The following is a 20,014-nucleotide window of genomic DNA, read 5'->3' on the forward strand; positions in this document are numbered from 1 at the left end:
TCATTAAAATGCAAATCAATTTATAACTTTTTTAATTGTTTTTTTTTTCGGGATATTTGTGTTATTCTGTCTCTCTCTGTTAAAATAAACCTACCAATAAAATTATAGACTGATCATTTCTTTGTCAGTGGGCAAATATACAAAATCAGCAGAGGATCAAATACTTTTTCCCTCACTGTATATATTATATCCTAAAAAAAAAAAAAAACATATAATCCTATATTCCTAAGTATACATAATCCTATACCCACAGTTGATCCAGAGGAAGGCAAAAAACCCAACAAAGCATGATCCAATATGCTCCAGCAGGGGAAAATAATCCTTCCTGATCCCCTGAAAGGACAATCAGATATTCGCTGGATCAATTTTACCTATAAATGTCAGTACCCAGTTATATTATGTACATTTAGGAAAAAACCCATGCCTTTTTTTAAAGCAATCTACTGAGCTGGCCAGAACCACCTCTGGAGGGAGTCTATTCCCCACCATATTTTCACAGCTCTTACTGTGAAGAAGCCTTTTTGTAGTTGGAGATTAAATCTCTTTTCCTCCAGACATAAAGAGTGCCCCCTTGTCCTCTGTGATGACCCTAAAGTGAATAACCCTACACCAAGTTCACTTTATGGACCCCTTATATATTTTAGGGCTGTGGAAATTAACTATTAATTCTTCGATTAATCGATTAATTTTTTTGATCGATCATAATTCTTTTGATCGGTACTCACCTCTCCGCCGGCTTCCGGGTCTTCAGGGAGCTCCGTCGGAGATCCGGTGACGTCACGGACATCGACGTTGTGTTGCGTTCCACCGACATCATTTCCGGCCAATGGGTCATCATGGAGGTTTGTCCTTCCGTGATTGCCGTCATTTGCCATCTAGCCATTAGGAAGTGTTAGGCGATGAGGCGCAGGCGATGTGCGTGTTGCGCTCCACCGACCTCACTTCCTGTTGACACACCACCCAGGTGATTCGGTCTTCCTGGACTCCTGAGAACTGAGGAGCTAAAACAGCGGTGTACCAGTGGAGGAGTACTCAGTCATAAAAACTGCATTATTCATCAGGTTCAATGAATTACAAATACTGCAGGAAAACGATTGACATTTAAAATAAGTTCTCCTTCAGATGGACAATATGAGCAAATACATCCTATTCTCATTCTATGCCATACTGGACAAAACCCATTTTTTACATAGATTTATCCAGGATCTGTATGTGCGTTATAATTAATCAAAATTAGTCGATTAATCGATTAAAAAAAAAATCGATTACTCGAACACGAAAATTTTAATCAGTAACAGCCTCAATATATTTATACATGTTGATCATATCCCCCCTTAAAGCGGTTGTCATCCGCTAGGCGTTTTTTTTTTCTTTTTTTTCTTACCTGCAAGGCAAAGGCATAATGTGCTAGTATGTGAAACTTACCTGAAAACGAAGCCTTCCAGCAATGCAATGTCATCGCTGGAGACAGCTTCCATCTTCACCTGTCTTGCTTCCGGGTTCGTGGACTCCGGCTCTGTGATTGTCCGGAGCCACAATGACATCACTCCCCTCGCGTGCGCACGGGAGCCGTAGGTCACGGCACAGAGAGTGATGTCACTGGCTGCATGTAAACTAGATACCTCCTAATGGGTGCACGTTTAGGTGATATTTGCACTACCTATAGCCTTAATAATAAGCCTTATTATAGGTAAAAGTAAAACCTTCGCCGTTTGCATTAAGAATGCATTAAGGTGAAAAACATTTTTTTAATGCAGCAGCGCCACCGAGCCCCCCTTATACTTACCTGAGCCCTGAAATTTGCGCGACGGGAATGAGCACACCAGCTCCGGCCGGTGTCTCGTGTCCTGATTGGATAGATTGATAGCAGCACAGCCATTGGCTCCGGCTGCTGTCAATCAAATCCAATGACGCGGGCGCCAGGGGGCGGGGCTGAGTCATACATTCTGCGGCTATGGACGCCAAATGATGGACTGCAGTGTAGGTAAGCATCATGGGAAATGAAGTTCCAAAACATCTGGGGTGCCAAGGTTCGCCATCACTGTCCTAGGGGATTATCTGATGCGGGGAGGAGCCGTGAGAGCCGCCAGAAGACCCCAGAAGACGAGGTTCGGGGCCACTCTGTGCAAAACAAGCTGCACAGTGGAGGTAAGTATAACATGTTTGTTATTTAAAAAAAAAAAAAGGATCCTTTACAATCACTTTAACCGCCTGCCGACCGGCTCAAGCCGATATACGTCGGCAGAAGGGCACGTACAGGCATACTAACGTACCTGTAAGTTGCCCTTGAAGAAGTGGCTTGTGGTAGCGCGCGCCCGCCGTGAGCTCCGTGAGTGTGATCGCGGGTCCCGCGGACTCGATGTCTGCGGGGATACCCGCGATCGTCTCACGGAGAGGAAGAACGGGGAAATGCTGATGTAAACAAGCATTTCCCTCGTTCTGCCTAGTGACACTGTCACTGATCACAGCTCCCTGTAATCGGGAGCGGTGATCAGTGTCATGTCACACACAGCCCATCCCCCCCACAGTTAGAATCACTCCCTAGGACACACTTAACCCCTTAAGCGCCCCCTAGTGGTTAACCCCTACACTGCCAGTCACATTTACACAGTAGTCAATGCATTTTTAATCGCACTGATTGCTGTATAAATGTGAATGGTCCCAAAATAGCTTCAAAAGTGTCCGATCTGTCAGCCATAATGTCGCAGTCATGATAAAAATCGCTGATCGCCGCCATTACTAGTAAAAAAAAAATTATTACTAAAAATGCCATAAAACGAACCCCTATTTTGTAGACGCTATAACTTTTGCGCAAACCGATCAACGATTTGTTTTTTACCAAAAATATGTAGAAGAATACGTATCGGCCTAAACTGGGGAAAAAAATGTTTTTTTTAATATATTTTTTGGGGATTTTTATTACAGCAAAAAGTAAAAATAATGCGTTTTTTTCAAAATTGTCGCTCTTTTTTTGTTTATGGCACAAAAAATAAAACCACAGAGGTGATCAAATACCACCAAAAGAAAGCGCTATTTGTGGGGAAAAAAGGACCTCAGTTTTGTTTGGGAGCCACGTCGCACGACCGCGCAATTGTCAGTTAAAGCGTTGCAGTGCCGAATCACGAAAAGTGCTCTGGGCTTTTGCCAGCCAAATGTCCGGGGCTGAAGTGGTTAATCTTCTTTTCTTAAGAGAGAATAAATTCAGTTCCTCTAATCTTTTCTCATACATATACATACCTCCGTGCCCCAATGTTTACACCCTCCTGCAAAATCTTTATTGCGCTAGTTAAATCTGCTCAGTTCACATAGACTTCTATGGGATCAATTACTGGGATGAGATCAGCTGCGCAAGAGCAGCCATTGGGGGATTGAGCAATCGACAGGAAAGCCACAGGACAGTAGTACGTATTCATCTGGGGTGGGGTACTTCAGACCGGGTGCGGATAACTACGCATTCCATGATAATACACATAGGGGTCTATTTAAAAAGCAGTAAATGTGACGTTCACCAAACATTCTCTGGTGGAGAATCAATCGCTGTCTTTTAAAACACATGGAACCAGAAAATTCACCTGCAGAGAATGTTTTCTGAATGCCAGATTCACTGCTTTAAAAATCTGCAAATTATTCCTGTTAGACACAATGCAGCCCTTGTCTGACATCAGGCTGACTCCTTCCTGACTGTCACCTCAACAGGAATTATTGGATCACAACAGAGTTAATCTCGCACATTTACAGCAATTAAAAGCTCACGTGGGGTTGAGCTATTATTCATTTGTCCCTAATTAATATTTCTATAAAAGGAAGTCCAAGGTCCAGTAATCCTAAACTTTTCTGAGTCATGGAAGCTGAACTATCTTCATATTTTAATGGCCTTCTATTCTGGCAAACTGGTCGAATATGTTAATGGAAATGCTAATAAAGCTACAGCAACTACTTTTTGACAACCGCTGCTATAAAGCGGCCAAGTGCCGAAGCGCAGGTCACCTGATTGGATTTCAAGAAGGGCTGTTAAATGGCTAGCTTTGGCCAGCAAGTATTGTAGGTATTAATAAAATTGCATAAAATATATATATATATATATATATATATATATATATATATATATATATATATATATATATATATATATATATATATATATATATATATATATATATACAGTATCTCACAAAAGTGAGCACACCCCTCACATTTTTGTAAATATTTTATTCTATCTTTTCATGTGACAACACTGAAGAAATTACACTTTGCTACAATGTAAAGTAGTGAGTGTACATTTTGTATAACAGTGTAAATTTGCTGTCCCCTCAAAAATAACTCAACACACAGCCATTAATGTCTAAACCGCTGGCAACAAAAGTGAGTACACCCCTAAGTGAAAATGTCCAAAGTGTCAATATTTTTTGTGGTCACCATTTTTTCCAGCACTGCCTTAAAGGGATTGTAAACCCTGTTTTTTTTCACCTTAATGCATCCTATGCATTAAGGTGAAAAAACACCTGGCAGTGACCAGCCCCCCGTTTAACTTACCTGAGCCCTGGAATTTCCCATGGCGGAGACGCGCTCTTCCTCTGCCTGTGGTTCTCGGCTCTTGATTGGATAGATTGATAGCAGCGCAGCCATTGGCTCCTGCTGCTGTCAATCAAATCCATTAACGCCGCGCCGGGGGGCGGGGCCGAGTCCGGCATTCTGCGTCTATGGACGCCGAATGCTAGGCTCGGGAGCATGACCTCAAGGTAACCCCCCAGGAGAGCACTTCTCCTAGGGGGTTATACGATGCGGGAAGGAGCTACCAGCACTGCTGGGGGACCCCAGAAGAGGATGATCGGGGCCACTCTGTGCAAAATGAACTGCATAGTGGAGGTAAGTATGACATGTTTGTTATTTAAAAAAAAAACTTGAAGCTTTACAATCACTTTAACCCTCTTGGGCATGGAGTTCACCAGAGCTTCACAGGTTGCCACTGGAGTCCTCTTCCCCTCCTCCATGATGACATCACGGAGCTGGTGGATGTTAGAGACCTTGCGCTCCTCCACCTTCCATTTGAAGATGCCCACAGATGCTCAATAGGGTTTAGGTCTGGAGACATGCTTGGCCAGTCCATCACCTTTACCCTCAGCTTCTTTAGCAACGCAGTAGTCGTCTTGGAGGTGTGTTTGGGGTCGTTATCATGTTGGAATACTGCCCTGCGGCCCAGTCTCCAAAGGAAAGGGATCATGCTCTGCTTCAGTATGTCACAGTACATGTTGGCGCCTGCGCAGTACGAACTACTGTCAGCCGCCGGAGATAGCCGAAGCTCGAACTTTTCAATCAGCTGTACACGGCGCCTGCGCCCTAGGTCCAGGTTCCTTCCACACCATCCAAGTGGACCTAGAGGGGGAATCAAAAAGAGCCGAGCGAAGCGAGGCCGTGCCCGAAGCGTGGCGATCGAGGCAAGGCCGTGCCCGAAGCGTGGCGAGCGAAGCTGATTTTCAGCTATTCCCCTTCAGCTATTTCCGCCGAATCCTACTGCGCAGGTGCAGCGCCTGCGCAGTAGAGGGGGGTCCTTATCCGCCGAGCGGAACTTTCTCAGCAGAACACCGGCAGCACTCATGCAGCCCCAGACCATGACACTCCCACCACCATGCTTGACTGTCGGCAAGACACACGTTCTACGGGGGGAGTAGTAAAGCGGCGCCAAATCCGCGTAGGCCCAAAAGGCACAGAGTGCGGCACTTACAAGCGCATAACACACAGGGCTCAGGAAAGTGCACTCTACAGTGATGAGGTGTGTGTATCACACAGGGCACAGAAAAAAAAAATCAGCGGACAGTACCATATATTGCTCACCTCTGTGCCCCCCATTTAAACTTCACCTATGCAAACCTTGTCCACAGCTGATCTATGCCCCCCTTCCACAGCTCACCTCTTCTTCCCCTGCCCACAGCTCACCTCTTCTTCCCCTGTCCACAGCTCACCTTTTCTTCTCTCCTTTAGCAGCTTAAAGCGGAGCGCCGCCGAAAATTTTTTTTTTAAAAGTCAGCAGCTACAAATACTGCAGCTGCTGACTTTTAAAACATGGACACTTACCTGTCCAGGGCGCCCGCGATGTCGGCACCCGAGGCCGAAGCGTCTCTCCGTCCTCGGGTGCTGCCGCCTCCATCTTCGGTAAGGGAATCAGGAAGTGAAGCCGTGCGGCTTCACTTCCCGGTTCCCTACTGCGCATGCGCGAGTCGCGCCGCGCAATGCGAATGCTCCCTGCTGCCTCTGGGACCCATGTGTTTCCCAGCAGGCAGCGGGGAGGGAGCAGGAAGTGGCGTAAATAACCGCAGATTCTGCGGCTATCTACGCCGGAAGTGGGTACAGATACCTGTATATTACAGGTATCTGTACCCCCCTCCCCCCTGAAAGGTGCCAACTGTGTCACCGGAGGGGGGGAGGAATCTGATGAGTGGAAGTTCCACTTTTGGGTGGAACTCCACTTTAAAAACGCCTCTCCATGTTATTCTATGGCCTCATGCACACACAGGCTTTTAGGAGCTGTAAGTGGCATAGGCGTCTTCAAGCTGCAAAAAAAAACCAGGGCCATAGAAGGTTCTGAGGACCGGCATTACAGCTGTAGAAATGTCTGACGCTGCTAAACGTGGCCTAACGCTAGAAACAGTGTTAAGCTGTATCAAGCGTTTTTTTTTTAGGTCAAAATCAATGGTTCCCAATGAGAGCCCATTGATTTGAATAGAAGTCACATCCAAGTTGGATCATGATGATCCAACTTGTGGTGCGACTTGTGCACTAAGGATCTCGAACGGGAACCCCTCGCCAAAATGAAAAAAAAAAAAGTCAGGGGGTTCCCTTCAAAATCCATACCAGATCGAAGGGTCTGGTATGGATCTTGGGGGGGGGGGGGCCATGTAGTTTTTTTTTGTTTTTTTTTTTTCATTTTGGCGAGAAGTTCCCCTTCAAGATCCTCAGCGCACAAGTCGCACCACAAGTCAGATCATCATGATCCAACTTGGATGTGACTTCTATTCAAATAAATGGGCTCTCAAAAGGAACCACTGATTTTGAATAGAGGCAGAGAAACGCTGCCAAAAGCTAGCGCGGTTAAACGTGCATTAACGCCAAATGCAAAAAGCTACTAAAAGCAAGTTTTTACAGCCGCTTTTTCCTGGCATTGGTAGTGGCTTTGCAGCTCGTTTTTTCTAAAGCCCTGTGTGCTTGAAGCCTAATATTTATGACTATAGCCATGTTCAAAATAATTATTATATTATATATATTATTATAATTATTTTACAACTTTTATGTAACTTTGTAGAAAGGGAATTTTCGTTGTATTCCCCGAGCATTACTCATTGTTATTCTAACAAGCATGATAACTTGAACCAGGAAAGCAGCAGTCCATGAGATTATTACAAGGTGATAATGACTGGTTTATGATTTCCTCGTGTGCTTAATTAAGAGGAAGAAAATCCAACGTGTTAATTAGTGTTGAACATGGCCTTGGAGATCTTTCCGTTTTTAAAATTTACCAAATGAACTAATAGGGAAAATAGGTGGAAAAAGACCCCGGGACTTGGAAATAAGAGGAAAAGGCTAGTTCATTGAGGATGGGGAGGGGGATGGGGGCCTGCATAGCTTGTAAATGTCCGTTTTTAAAGGGACTGAACCTGTTTGAACACCACATTCCTCTGTCTATCCTAAAGCCTCGTACACACGATTGGATTGTTGGCCAATAAAACCGTGGACTTTTGCCCGAAGGGCGTTGGCCCAAACTTGTCTTGCATACACACGGTCACACAATTGTTGGCCAACAAATACAAACGTAGTGACGTACTACGTTGTTTTTCAGCCTTTTAGCCCCACCCTTTGTGCTCCTTCTGCTAATTTCGTGTTAGTAGAAGTTTGGTGAGTGTTGATTCGCGCTTTTCATTCGCACTTTTCATGTCGCGCTTTTCAGTACGTTTCTGAACGGCCATTCGTCAACCAGCCATGTTGCGGAATCGGAGGAGATAACATGTTATTTATTATTGGCCTTGGAGTTATTGCTTTGACATTATTTTTTTGGTTGAATAATGATTTGATTTGGTATATTTTCTATATTTTTGGATGCATAGAATGCACTTTTTGGTTCTATTGGCAGATAGCATGTCTAATTTTATTTGTTTTCTTTTTTTAATGCACAAAAAAATTGTGGAGAATAATACTTGGCTATGTGTTTTACTTCAAACGACAGTTTGGGAGTAGGCAGTTACATTTAAAAAAATACAATGTAAAATTGACAAGGGACACCAACATAGTTGTGTCTTTGATCTTAAAACTACGGGATAATGGTTTTGTGGTAACTTGCCCAAATAAAAAAAAAAAGCATAATAATATTATTCTTGATATCACTAGAAAAAAAAAGCCTTTGAAAATTAGTTTGCAATAAATCCATCAGTATCACCAGCAAAGCAGCTTCATTATTATCCCATTAAAGAAGAAGAGAATTGTGCGCTGCATTTCGACATTTCATAATTTGCCACGTCACGAATGATAATTCTCTATAACGAACGCTAGTTTACAAGACCGACCGCTTTTGGCTCGTCCTTGCTTCTGAGCATGCGTGTTTGTACTTTGGACTTTTATCCGACGAACTTGTGTACACACGCTCGGAAAATCCGACAACACACATTTGTCCGCGGAAAATGTGAAAACCTGCTAGCCAACATTTGTTGGCGGAAAGTCCGACAACAATTGTCCAATGGAGCGTACACACGGTTGGATTTACCGCCAACAGCCTGTCATCGAACATTTCCCATCTGAAAGTCCGATCGCGTGTACGTGGCTTTACTCTTCAGTTGTTCCTCTTTCTTTAGCCTTTAAAAAGTAGTGGTTAAGCACTTGAGGATTTATCCAAACCATTACCATATTAATTTTTTATGGGCCGATTAACTGGGTTCATTGCACTGTTTCTGAGTGTAGACGTCCCTCTTTGTACCTGGGATGGCTGTCAGATGATTTGGATGAGTGCAGAAGACGGCTTTTACATGGACAGCAAAGCCCCGTTGTTTACATCGGGAAAGTGGACCTCCCAGTGTAATCTGTAATCAATGTGACAACTCAGTCCTGCTCTTCATTAATTTATGAATGAAAGGTACAGTTCTAACCGTTGTTCATAAATTTGCGTACTGTGTGAATTATGAACCTATTAAGAATTAATAAATAATAACCCTTGTCAACCCAAATTATTTTTTCTTAACACCTTTACCAACTTATTCCTGCTACATTTTTTTTTAAATTGCATCCATTTGTTTTGTAGCACTGCTTTAGACCAGAAACCTAGATACTGTAGTTCACAATTATTTAACAGAATCAGAACACTGCCCCCATCCCATTTGGTTTTCCTTTGACCAAGACTTGGGTATATGAGAGTTATCATTTCTGTGCTGGCCCAGCCAATATATGCACTGACATGAAAGCTATATCCATCTCAGCCTCCGAGGGGGGGGCAGCAGGACATTTTGGCATCTTCACCTTGGGTGCCCCAGGACCTTGTCCCAACACTGGTTGCAGTGGTCAAATAAGAGCAGATGTTTTTGTCTGTCATAATTGGGGGGATAATGAGATGATGTATAAATCAATTATAGTCTCATTGAATTTGATCAATCCACTGAACAATGGGTCATACAGGTAACTGCTTAATGGGACAACTGTCTCGGTGACACATCTAAGCACATAAGTAAAACCTCGCAAATTGGTGGCGATTGTGTATTGTTTTGGAAGCTGCCTTATTTACTGGTATAACTTGTGGTGTAAATGCACAGCTGCTGTCCCAGATTGAACCTTGACTGTTACTACAGTCAATGACCCAGAGCCATCTGCTCGTCTTACTTCTTATCTACTGCTCTGTAGCTTCTTCTTGACTGACTCTGGACCAGCACCTAACCTGGCTTTCTCTGATCCTATCTATCCAGTTGTGGTCCCTGTAGACCACTGCTTCCTCACAGGGTACCTCTGATAGCTTCAGGTTTGCATTTCTATTTATTCTAGTAAATTATCCACAATTAGCATATAATACATTATATACTATAGAAAACAGATATCATTGTTTTTTTTTTGCTATTTGAAAACACTGATTGTTTGAAAACGTCTTCTACAATTAGGGAGTCCTGGTAATAAATTAAAATAGCTTGATTCCCCCATCAACACAATAAATTGAGACTGCTTGAGAGTACGTGACCTACACAAAAGATAACTGATAGAAACTGATTTTTTTATAAACAGGTATGCACTTTAATGAAGTTGGTTACACCACGTTGCTGAGTTGCCCTGGCCATAGATATTCATAGACACTAGTAAAGTTGATCATCTACCTGTGTCTTCTGCTTTAACTTCACAAGTCCTCTTGAATAAGGCTAGCCATAGATGGCCATAGGTTTGAATTTCGGATGGTTCAGCAGGACTTGGCTGAGATTCGAACCGTGTGTGGACAGACTTAATGTACCAAGTTGATCAACTTGGGTACAATCAGCCTGCCAGATTCACTTGCGATTATCGCTAGCGGCTTCTATACCCGCTAGCAATAATCACTGTCTTCTTCTGGCTGGGATGGCTTCCCCTGCCCACCCCTGCCAACCCCTGCTGGAAGCAGACAATTGCTCGGCAGGAGGGATTCCCCTGTCAGTACTGTCTGTGTTGATGGGGGAATCATGCAAATTTCTTTCCTCCACCACAGGAGGAAAGGAAGAAAATAGCTTGATTCCCCCATCAACACAATCAGTGTTGATGGGGGAATGCCTCCCGCTGCCGGGGATGGGGGGGGGGTGCAGGGAGCATTCCTGGCCGGCAGAATACAATGTTTACTGCTAGCAGCTATAGCCACTGCCAGTACCCATATGTAGAACAATCCGACATGCTGGTTGTACGATCTTGGGTATCTTGGTTCGAATCTCGGCCCCCTTAAGAGGGTAGCTTGGGAACCAGGATTTTGGAACTGCCTAATCGATTTGCTCCCAAGCAATGCTTATCCGACTCTTTTATACCTTGTCCCACAGATCCAGCCATAACAGGCCAGATTGCGAAACTGCCATCTAATATCTTTGGGTACCTTAATGTGGACCTTTCCCTCCTAAACCTAAAAATCTTGGGTACATGCATCTCTGTGTGCTGATCTGTAATCATCTTTGAGTCAAATACACGAACAATGGTTTATTTGTTTTCTTATGTGTGTATTTAGGAAAAATTTTGGAAAACCTGGTTTTCCTGGGGCACTGGTGATGTAGCCCTGGCCTCACCTGGGTAGGCCACATCACCAGTGCCTTCCAAGGAGATCTTGTTTCTTCCCCCCTAGATCTTGCCGTTAAAAGGCTTTTCTTATTATTTAACAGATGCGTGTAAAGTGGTATGGCACATGCACCGATTGAGGCGTGTAATATCACGCACCTAATCTGGCGCATGTGTCATCTCAGATTACATTCATCTGTTGAAAATAAAACTTTCCTCCTGAGATCTCACGAGGAAGGGGGACAGGAGTCTTTTTTTCAACAGATCATTGTAATGTGTTTTGGAGCAAATGTCTTTGATGGGTTGGTGTTCTATCGAATAGTGCCCTTCATTGAAAAGTGCCCGCGCATGCGCAGTATGGAAGGGCACGCCAGCTGATTTCCTTCCCGATCAGCTGGTGTTGCGTCACCATAGCGCATGCGCACATTGTAGGGGGCATTTTTCAACGGGAGATACCATTTTGATGGCCACAATTGAAAGCTATGCAAACAGCGGAGGGAAACCGTAGTTGTCAGATTGTGCCTCGCTGTTGCAAGGTGGGTTGCGGCTGTGTTGAAGCGCGAATTTTGTCTGTGTTGCAACCCGCCCTTAGACACAGGCAAAACCCGCCATCAACACACCAAACTCGCCCTGCAACACAGACAAAACCCGACCTTGAGCACACTGTAAACCCGCCCCCCAAGAGCGAGGCACAATCTGACAACAACTGTGTCCCTCCACTGTTTCAATAGCTTTCAATTGTGCCCGTCAAATGGTATCTCCCGTCCAAAATGCCTCCTAAAATGTGCACATGCGCTATGGTGACGTCACGCCAGCTGATCGGGAAATCAGCTGGAGTGCCCTTCCGTACTGTGCATGCGTGGGCACATTTTCGACGGCGGGCACTATTTGATAGAACACCAGCAGAAAAGACAGAAAATGAAGCCAGCCACTGATGATTGTTTTTTTTTTTTTTAAAAGAGCGGTGAGATTGGGGAAACAGTGCATGAAGGAGGCAGATGACTAACTTTAATATCTTTATAACTAGATCGACTGCATTCATAGGGGGGGTAGGTCCCAATTTACGACACCCTGTCTACAATCATAAACAAACAGAGGGCGCACCAGCCCAGTGCATTATCCTTAGATATCCTTTATTGATAAAATCAAGAAATGTATATATACTCACAAACCAACGCATGTACAAGCTCATGAGAACAAATCCAGGTCCAGAAAGCCAAAGTTCCTATGTTTACTCACAACACATAACATTACACGTTTCGAGGGACTTGCCTTCTTCCTCAGAGCCAAAGCGCTTTATCTTTGCCGTCGCCAGGGCTATTATACCCAGACATTGTAATTCTAGTGTCATTCCCAGTATTAAAGAATGGGTGTCTGAAATAAATTATATTATGCGTATGGAGGAATTTACAGCGAGCCTACAGGAGAAATACCCATAATTCATAGCTAAATGGGGGTTTTGGAAAGGCTTAAGCACCTCAGATATATTGAGACTGTACCTGTGACCTAGCTTCTCACTACATATGAATATAGGAAATCGTGAAGGAAGCCCGTAGGACTTCTTTTTCTGCTTCTTTTTTTTTTATCTCTTCTTTCTATTTTCTCTTTTTTGATCTTTGATATTTATTTTAATGGTTGAGAGCATGGGGATGCAAAGTTCTATGCACAAATATAATATTGAATGACAAACAGGCTCAAATTCAGTTTTTGTGTTTGCTTATGAAGCCAAATGAGAATTTGTGATGTTATATTCTTATATTTATTTTTATTTATTTATTTCAGGTACTTATATAGCGCCGTCAATTTACGCAATTTACGCAGCGCTTTACATATACATTGTACATTCACATCAGTCCCTACCCTCAAGGAGCTTACAAAGTAAGGTCCCTAACTCACATTCATACATACTAGGGACAATTTAGACAGGATCCAATTAACCTACCAGCATGTCTTTGGAGTGTGGGAGGAAACCGGAGTACCCGGAGGAAACCCACACAGGCACAGGGAGAACATGCAAACTCCAGGCAGGTAGTGTCGTGGTTGGGATTCGAACCAGTGACCCTTCTTACCGCTAGGCGAAAGTGCTACCCACTACACCACTGTGCCATGTGACTAAGGCTCGGTTCACATATATATGCGATTTGGATATGTTTTTAACTACATCCAATTCGCATAACACGTGAATGTGAATGGCTTTCAATGGAGCACATGTCCGGGGTGGCTGCGGTGCGGTTTGAAAAAGGGTCCTGTTCATTTTTGGGTTCCGGTTCAGGTGTGAATTCAGGTAAAAATTTGCACCTGAATCGCAGCTGAAGTGGTGAACAGGAACGCACCGGACTCTAGACTGCAAACCGCAGCCGGACATGTGTGAACCCAGCCTTAGTTTATCATAAAAAAATGGTTCAATAAAGCATTGAAAACAAAAAACTAATTTTCATTGATACTGTAACTTATTTAAAAATCTCACCATTCACAATGTCATTACCATTTTCCTATATACATTATTTCATAACTGAAACATCAGATAACAACTGGTAGGAGAACTTGGTTAGACCCGAGATAGTCAGCTGTGATAGGTGCACCATAATTCTGCCAACACCAGCATACTATACTGGATTTAAAATTATCTAATTCATCTATAATATAATATTCCTTTCCCAAGTAACGACTTGAAATTGGCAACATGCTATGAACAGAAGTGGATGTAATATTCTATAAATATGGATTTCATCTGAGAATGTCCCTATACATTGGGGACAGCTGACAACTATGTATACCTGTCATTAAAATTTTTGTTTTCCGAGAAGGCATTTTTAGGTCAGACTGTTTGCTAAGCCTTTCCCCTTGGCAACCTCTACCGGCTCTGACAACCCAGACGACAAACATATCAAAAGCCCACCGGTTAGGAAGCTCGCCCTGTCCCTGCACAAGACTTACCCATTTTTTTGAAGGTTCTCAGCTCATGGCTCTTGGTGCATTGGACCTGTTCAGCCACCACCACTTCAGGTTCCTCCTGGTACTTCTTCTTCTTCCCCCCACATATCGTGCTCCAGAAACCGGGCATTTCATGCCTTTTCGCTGTGCCCTCCTTGGTTGCCCACCTCCTGACCCTCTGTGCCACCAAAAATTCTCTCCGACTTCCTTCCACTTAGGTCCCTAGCACTCTGCTGTCCCTCCTATGACATTCAGCTCTCTGACTAACTTGAGTCTGTACATATCCCAGCGTCTACCTCTGGGTTTTTCTCCCTGCCTGTCTCTGGAGCCTTTGTGTGTGATCAGCCTCAGTCCAGCCTCCTTCCCTTGCTCCTCCTCAGCACTGATTTTCCAGTCTTTGGCTGGCTTACTCCCCTGGAGTCGCATTTCACCATCACAGTCACTCTCTATGCGCACAATCTCAGCAGGCTGAGGATCAGTCTATAACGTCTTAAGAATCCGCCACAAACACATGCGCATAAGATTATAGGATGACTACGTAAACCTTAACTGAATAACATTTCCTTTGCTAAATACACTGTGTATTATAAACAACTGCCTTTATTTTGCATAAATCCTTTAGATTGTAACCTCTCATGGGCAGGGTCCTCCTAACTAGGGATCGACCAATATCGATTTTTCGGTGCCGATACAATACCGTTATTTCGGCCACCTCTCAGGCAGATAGCAGATTTTGTCTGCCGATATTCTGTACATTTAAAAAAAAAATGTTACGCTTTGTTTTAATCACTGTTAGACCCCTTTCACACCAAGGCGCTTTAAAAACGCCCTAAAATGCCTTAGCTTTATTACCGCGTCTTTACCGCATTTTAGGGGCGCTAGCGGTAAAATTAACGCAAGGCTGCAGGCGTTTTAACAGCGTTTTTCAAGCGTTATTGAAGCTATCTTTCTGCTTGCATGTTTATCCTTTGTGAGATCATGTAAAACAAGCAGTGTCAAATCTTCATTTTTCTGGGATTAAGCCCGGGTTCACACCACAACGGGCTGCGGATCGCACAGGAGCGCTGTGCGTCCCTGTTCACCGTTTCAGGGACGAATCAGGGCCGATTCTATGCCTGAATTCGGCCCTGAAACGCAGCCAAAGACGCACAGCGTTTTTGTGCAGTGCGCACCGCAGCCGCCCCGGAGATATGTGAACTGGCTCCATAGGGAGCCAGTCACATTCTCCTGCTATGCGAATTAGAGGTGCGGAAATTCGCATAGGTGTGAACCCGGGCTGATTCTTTTTTTTGGCACTTTAATTTTGTTTTTTTGGCACTTTGATGGTCTGTTTAATCATTCTGACCTTCCCACGATTCCAGTCCTGTTGTTGTAGATGCTCTCTTTTCTGCTTGCATGTTTACCTTTTTGTGAGATCATGTGACTTTTCTACAGCTCAGGGCGGATTATAGGCGCTATTCAGGCATTTTTACAGCGTTTTCAATTCATTTCAATGGAGAGGGGCGTTTTTGAAGCGCTTTTTTCAACGCCTAAAAGCTGCTCTAAAGATGCTGCTTGCAGGACTTTTCTCAATGCCCCGCCAGCACAAAGGGTCCATTGAGATGCATAGGGAGCTTTTTATGAGCGTTTTACTAGCGTTATTTTTAGCGCTAAAACGCTGCAAAAACGCCTTGGTGTGAAAGGGGTCTTATTGCTGGCACAAGGAATGTAAACATCCCTTTTGACAGTAATAGGCAGGGACAGGTACTCTTTATGGAGGGATCTGAGGTCTATAAGACCCCCAAACCCTCCACTGCACTTGAAAGTATTCAAAACTTAGAGATCAGCATTTTTGAATACTTTATAGTTTTTAAAACTGGCGCCTTTAAGATGCCAGTAATCCGGAAATGATGCCATGACATCGCTTCCGGGTTACTAGATCCAAGACCCGAACGAAGCATCGGCTGTGATTGGGTCTTTGGCCAGCTGGCGGACGTGCCGACTGGTTGCTCATAAAGTATTAAAAAACGCTGATCTTGACGTTTTGAATACTTTCAAGTGCAGTGGAGGGTTTGGGGGTCTTATAGACCCCCGATCCCTCCATAAAGAGTACCTGGCTGTCACTGCCTAGGACTGTTGGGACGCGAGAGTCCGGGCAAGCGGCAGAAAGCGGCGGGAGGGGAGGGATGTCCTCTCCCGCTGCTTGTAATAACAGCTGAGGGGCTGCTGAGCCGCATCGGTTGTCATTACAATAAAGCTGACTGTCCGCTCTAAAGAACGGAACCGGTGTGATATGTGCAGCCGCATCACCCCGGTACAACCCTTTGAAGCGATATCGATAACATCGGGTACGTTTGTGCTCGATACTTCAAAAAAAGTGAATATCGCCCCCAACCATAATCGGTTGATCCCTAATCCTAACATTCCTGTATTGAATTGTAATTGTAAAAGCTCTACACAAACTGTTGTACAATATAAATCTTGTATAATAATAATAAAATACTCGTTCTTCGATCCTTTGTTGCATCTCAGTGCTGCAGATCTCCTGCAGCCTCTTTAAAGCTTACTGTCCATAGACCTCATTTGCAGGGACTGGCCCTCTTTTTGGAGCCAAATGCCTCTTACCTTCTTAGTTGTCCCTCCTTTTCGTATAAATATACACTCACCGGGCCACTTTATTAGGTACACCTTGCTAGTACCGGGTTGGACCCCTTTTGCCTTCAGAACTGCCTTAATTCTTCGTGGAATAGATTCAACAAGGTGTTGGAAACATTCCTCTGAGATTTTCCATATTAACATGATAACATCACACTGTTGCTGCAGATTTGTCAGCTGCACATCCATGATGTGGATCTCCCATTCCACCACATCCCAAAGGTGCTCTATTGGATGAGATCTGGTGACTGTGGAGGCCATTGGAGTACAGTGACCTCATTGTTATGTTCAAGAAACCAGTGATGAGATGATTTGATCTTTGTGACATGGTGCATTATCCTGCTGGAAGGAGCCATCAGAAGATGTGTACACTGTAGTCATAAAGGGATGGACATGGTCAGCAACAATACTCAGGTAGAACGTGGTGATTAAACAATGTTCAATTGGTACTAAGGGGCCCAAAGTGTGCCACAAAATTATCCCCCGCATCATTTCACCACCACCAGCCTGGACTATTGATACAAGGCAGGATGGATCCATGATTTCATGTTGTTTTGTGCCAAATTCTGTCCCTACCATCTGAATGTTGCAGCTGAGATCGAGACTCATCAGACCAGACAACGTTTTTCTATTGTGCAATTTTGGTGAGCCTGTGCGAAATGTAGCCTCAGCTTCATGTTCTTAGCTGACAGGAGAGACACCCGGTGTGGTCTTCTGCTGCTGTAGCCCATCTGCTTCAAGGTTCGATATGTTGTTGTGTGTTGCGTTACTGTTGCCTTTCTATCATCTTGAACCAGTCTGCTCATTCTCCTCTGACATCAACAAGGCATTTTCCTCCACACAACTGCTTTTCTCTTTTTCGGACCATCCTCTGTAAACCCTAAAGATGGTTGTGTGTGAAAATCCCAGTAGATCAGCAGTTTTTGAGATACTCAGACCAGCCCATCTGGCTCCAATAACCATGCCACGTTCAAAGTCACTTAAATCCCCTTTCTTCCCCATTCTGATGCTCCGTTTGAACTTCAGCAATTCGTCTTCATCACGTCTAGATGCCTAAATGCAATGAGTTGCTGCCATATGATTGGCTGATTAGCAGTTTGTGTTACCAAGCAATGGCATAGGTGTACCTAATAAAGTGGCTAGTGAGTGTATATAGAGTACCTCTATAAAAAATGTATTTCTTAACTATCAAACCTTTCATCCAACTTCTAAGTGCTGCTCGATCACACCATATACGTTGGGCTCCCATCCTTGCCCAATAAGTCCTTGAATGACACCAACTTACTGTATGTTGGAGGCTTTTTCAACACGTGGGCCTTTCCATCAAATGGACCATTTTCCTATCATTATCATTGTTTTTATCACCATTGGGATGTTTTCATCATTCTCATTGGGACATTTTTGAGGACTTCTGGTTCAACTTACACATCCAATTTTTGACACCATCAAGTTGTTTGTTCTTCCTTACACACAAGCTAACAAATACTTCCAGCGCAATGAGGTCCTCTGTAGTGGAAAGCAGGTAGGACAATGATAATAGTTCCGGATACTAGACGGATGCAGCCCTCCTCGGACTGGGTAATCCAATAGATACTACAAAAAACAAAGACACAAGAAGGGGCACGGACCTAGCGCATTATCGAAAAACTTTTATTCGATGAAAAGCAGATAAAAATGGATACTCACAAAATTGCAACCGACCACACAATGTCATGCAGTGCGGACAACAAATGTTGTAGACATCAAAGGGGTGTAGAGCTGACATGTTTCAGGGGCGCACTCCCTTCCTGAGAGCTCAGCACTACAACATTTGTTGTTCGCACTGCATGGCATTGTGTGGTCTGTTTGTTTCTTTTGTTGTTTGTTCTTCCTTGCCCAATGCAGTCCCAATGCATAGACATGACAATTTGCCTTGAGTCCTTCTAAGGCATAACTCACCTTTTAGATCATGTTTCAGGTTAAACTCGTATTTAGGGTGTAACCTGTGGTTGCAGGAAAGAAACTCACACCGTGTATGGCCTGCCTTACAAGTAGAAAAGGATGTAATAATTACACTATTGAACAGCAGAGCTAAAATTCCTGAAGATTAGGTCCGACACCCACTGCTAATTATCAGAAATTCCACAGATGGAGATGGGATTGAAACCTTTAGGGCCAGTTCACATCATGGGGACACGCTGTGGGATTCACATGCGATTCATATGCAAACTAGCTGCAGTAGTGTAATTTCACTTTGAGGTCTATACGGATCTGTGTTTATTTCTGAGGAGAGTCTACTATAGGCTCCTCTATTCAGGAGGGCAGGAAAGTGCTCAACCAATGGAAGAAGTAAGTGAGACAGACAAAGAAGCATTAGGTCAACTGCAGTCCCTTCTTGATGAGGGAAGGGAGCTCTCCGATGATAAGCAACCTAGTTCTACTGATTCTTGGAGAAGAAAACCCAATCTCAAGATCAGATCAACATCTATGCCCCAATTCAGGAAAAATACGCGGTTGGGTGTTTTCCTGGACCTGGTAGAGGATGATCTCAAAAAGATAAATGGACGAAAAGCGATGTGGACAATCTGTCTGTGGAAGAACGTATAGCGTTAAGGAAACTACAGGAGGCAGAAAGCCTGGTAGTGAAGAAGAGTGATAAGGGGGGCAATATGGTCATGCTGTCGGAGGACTGTTATGAGAATGAGGTACGATGCCTTTTGGCGGACAAATCAACTTATACAAAGCTGAATTTCAACTCGTTCCCCCAACTTGTCAATCTAATCAATGACAAACTTAATTTTACCTATGAGGCTGATTTGTTAACTAAGAAAGAGCTTGGCTTCATGATGGTGGAGGACTTCAATGTCCCCACCTTTTATATCATCCCGAAGATTCATAAAGATGAAAGTAATCCCCCGGGAAGGCCAATCGTCTCAGCAATAAGGGTGGGGAAATATATAGATTCCCTTATTAAAGATCTGGTTTGTGATCTACCATCTTATGTTAGAGATACGGGTGATGTCCTAAATAAGATAGAGGACTTGGTTTTTCCTGGGGAGATATTTCTCGTGGGAATAAACGTAGAATCACTCTATACCTCTATACCCCATGAGTGGGGTATCTCTGCAGTGTTCCATTTCCTTGATGCGAAGTTCCCCGATATGGGAGCACAGAATGAGTTTGTGTGTCATTGCAATGGCCTTGAAGAACAACTTTTTCCAAT

General features: G+C 43.8%; 1 protein-coding gene across 1 annotated transcript in view; it reads right to left on the reverse strand.

Annotated features, from left to right (window-relative positions):
* PLCD3 (phospholipase C delta 3) overlaps positions 1 to 14,649 on the reverse strand; it is an 85,553-nt gene extending 70,904 nt beyond the window's left edge. The window contains exon 1 of the mRNA XM_073607727.1: positions 14,182 to 14,649. Within this exon, the coding sequence (XP_073463828.1) occupies positions 14,182 to 14,308 (127 nt within the window). The 5' untranslated portion in view covers positions 14,309 to 14,649. The remainder of the gene's footprint in view (positions 1 to 14,181) is intronic.
* Between the last annotated feature and the right edge of the window lie 5,365 nt (positions 14,650 to 20,014).

This window comes from Aquarana catesbeiana, linkage group LG12, assembly GCF_042186555.1.
Source record: "Aquarana catesbeiana isolate 2022-GZ linkage group LG12, ASM4218655v1, whole genome shotgun sequence".
Lineage (NCBI taxonomy): Eukaryota > Metazoa > Chordata > Amphibia > Anura > Ranidae > Aquarana > Aquarana catesbeiana.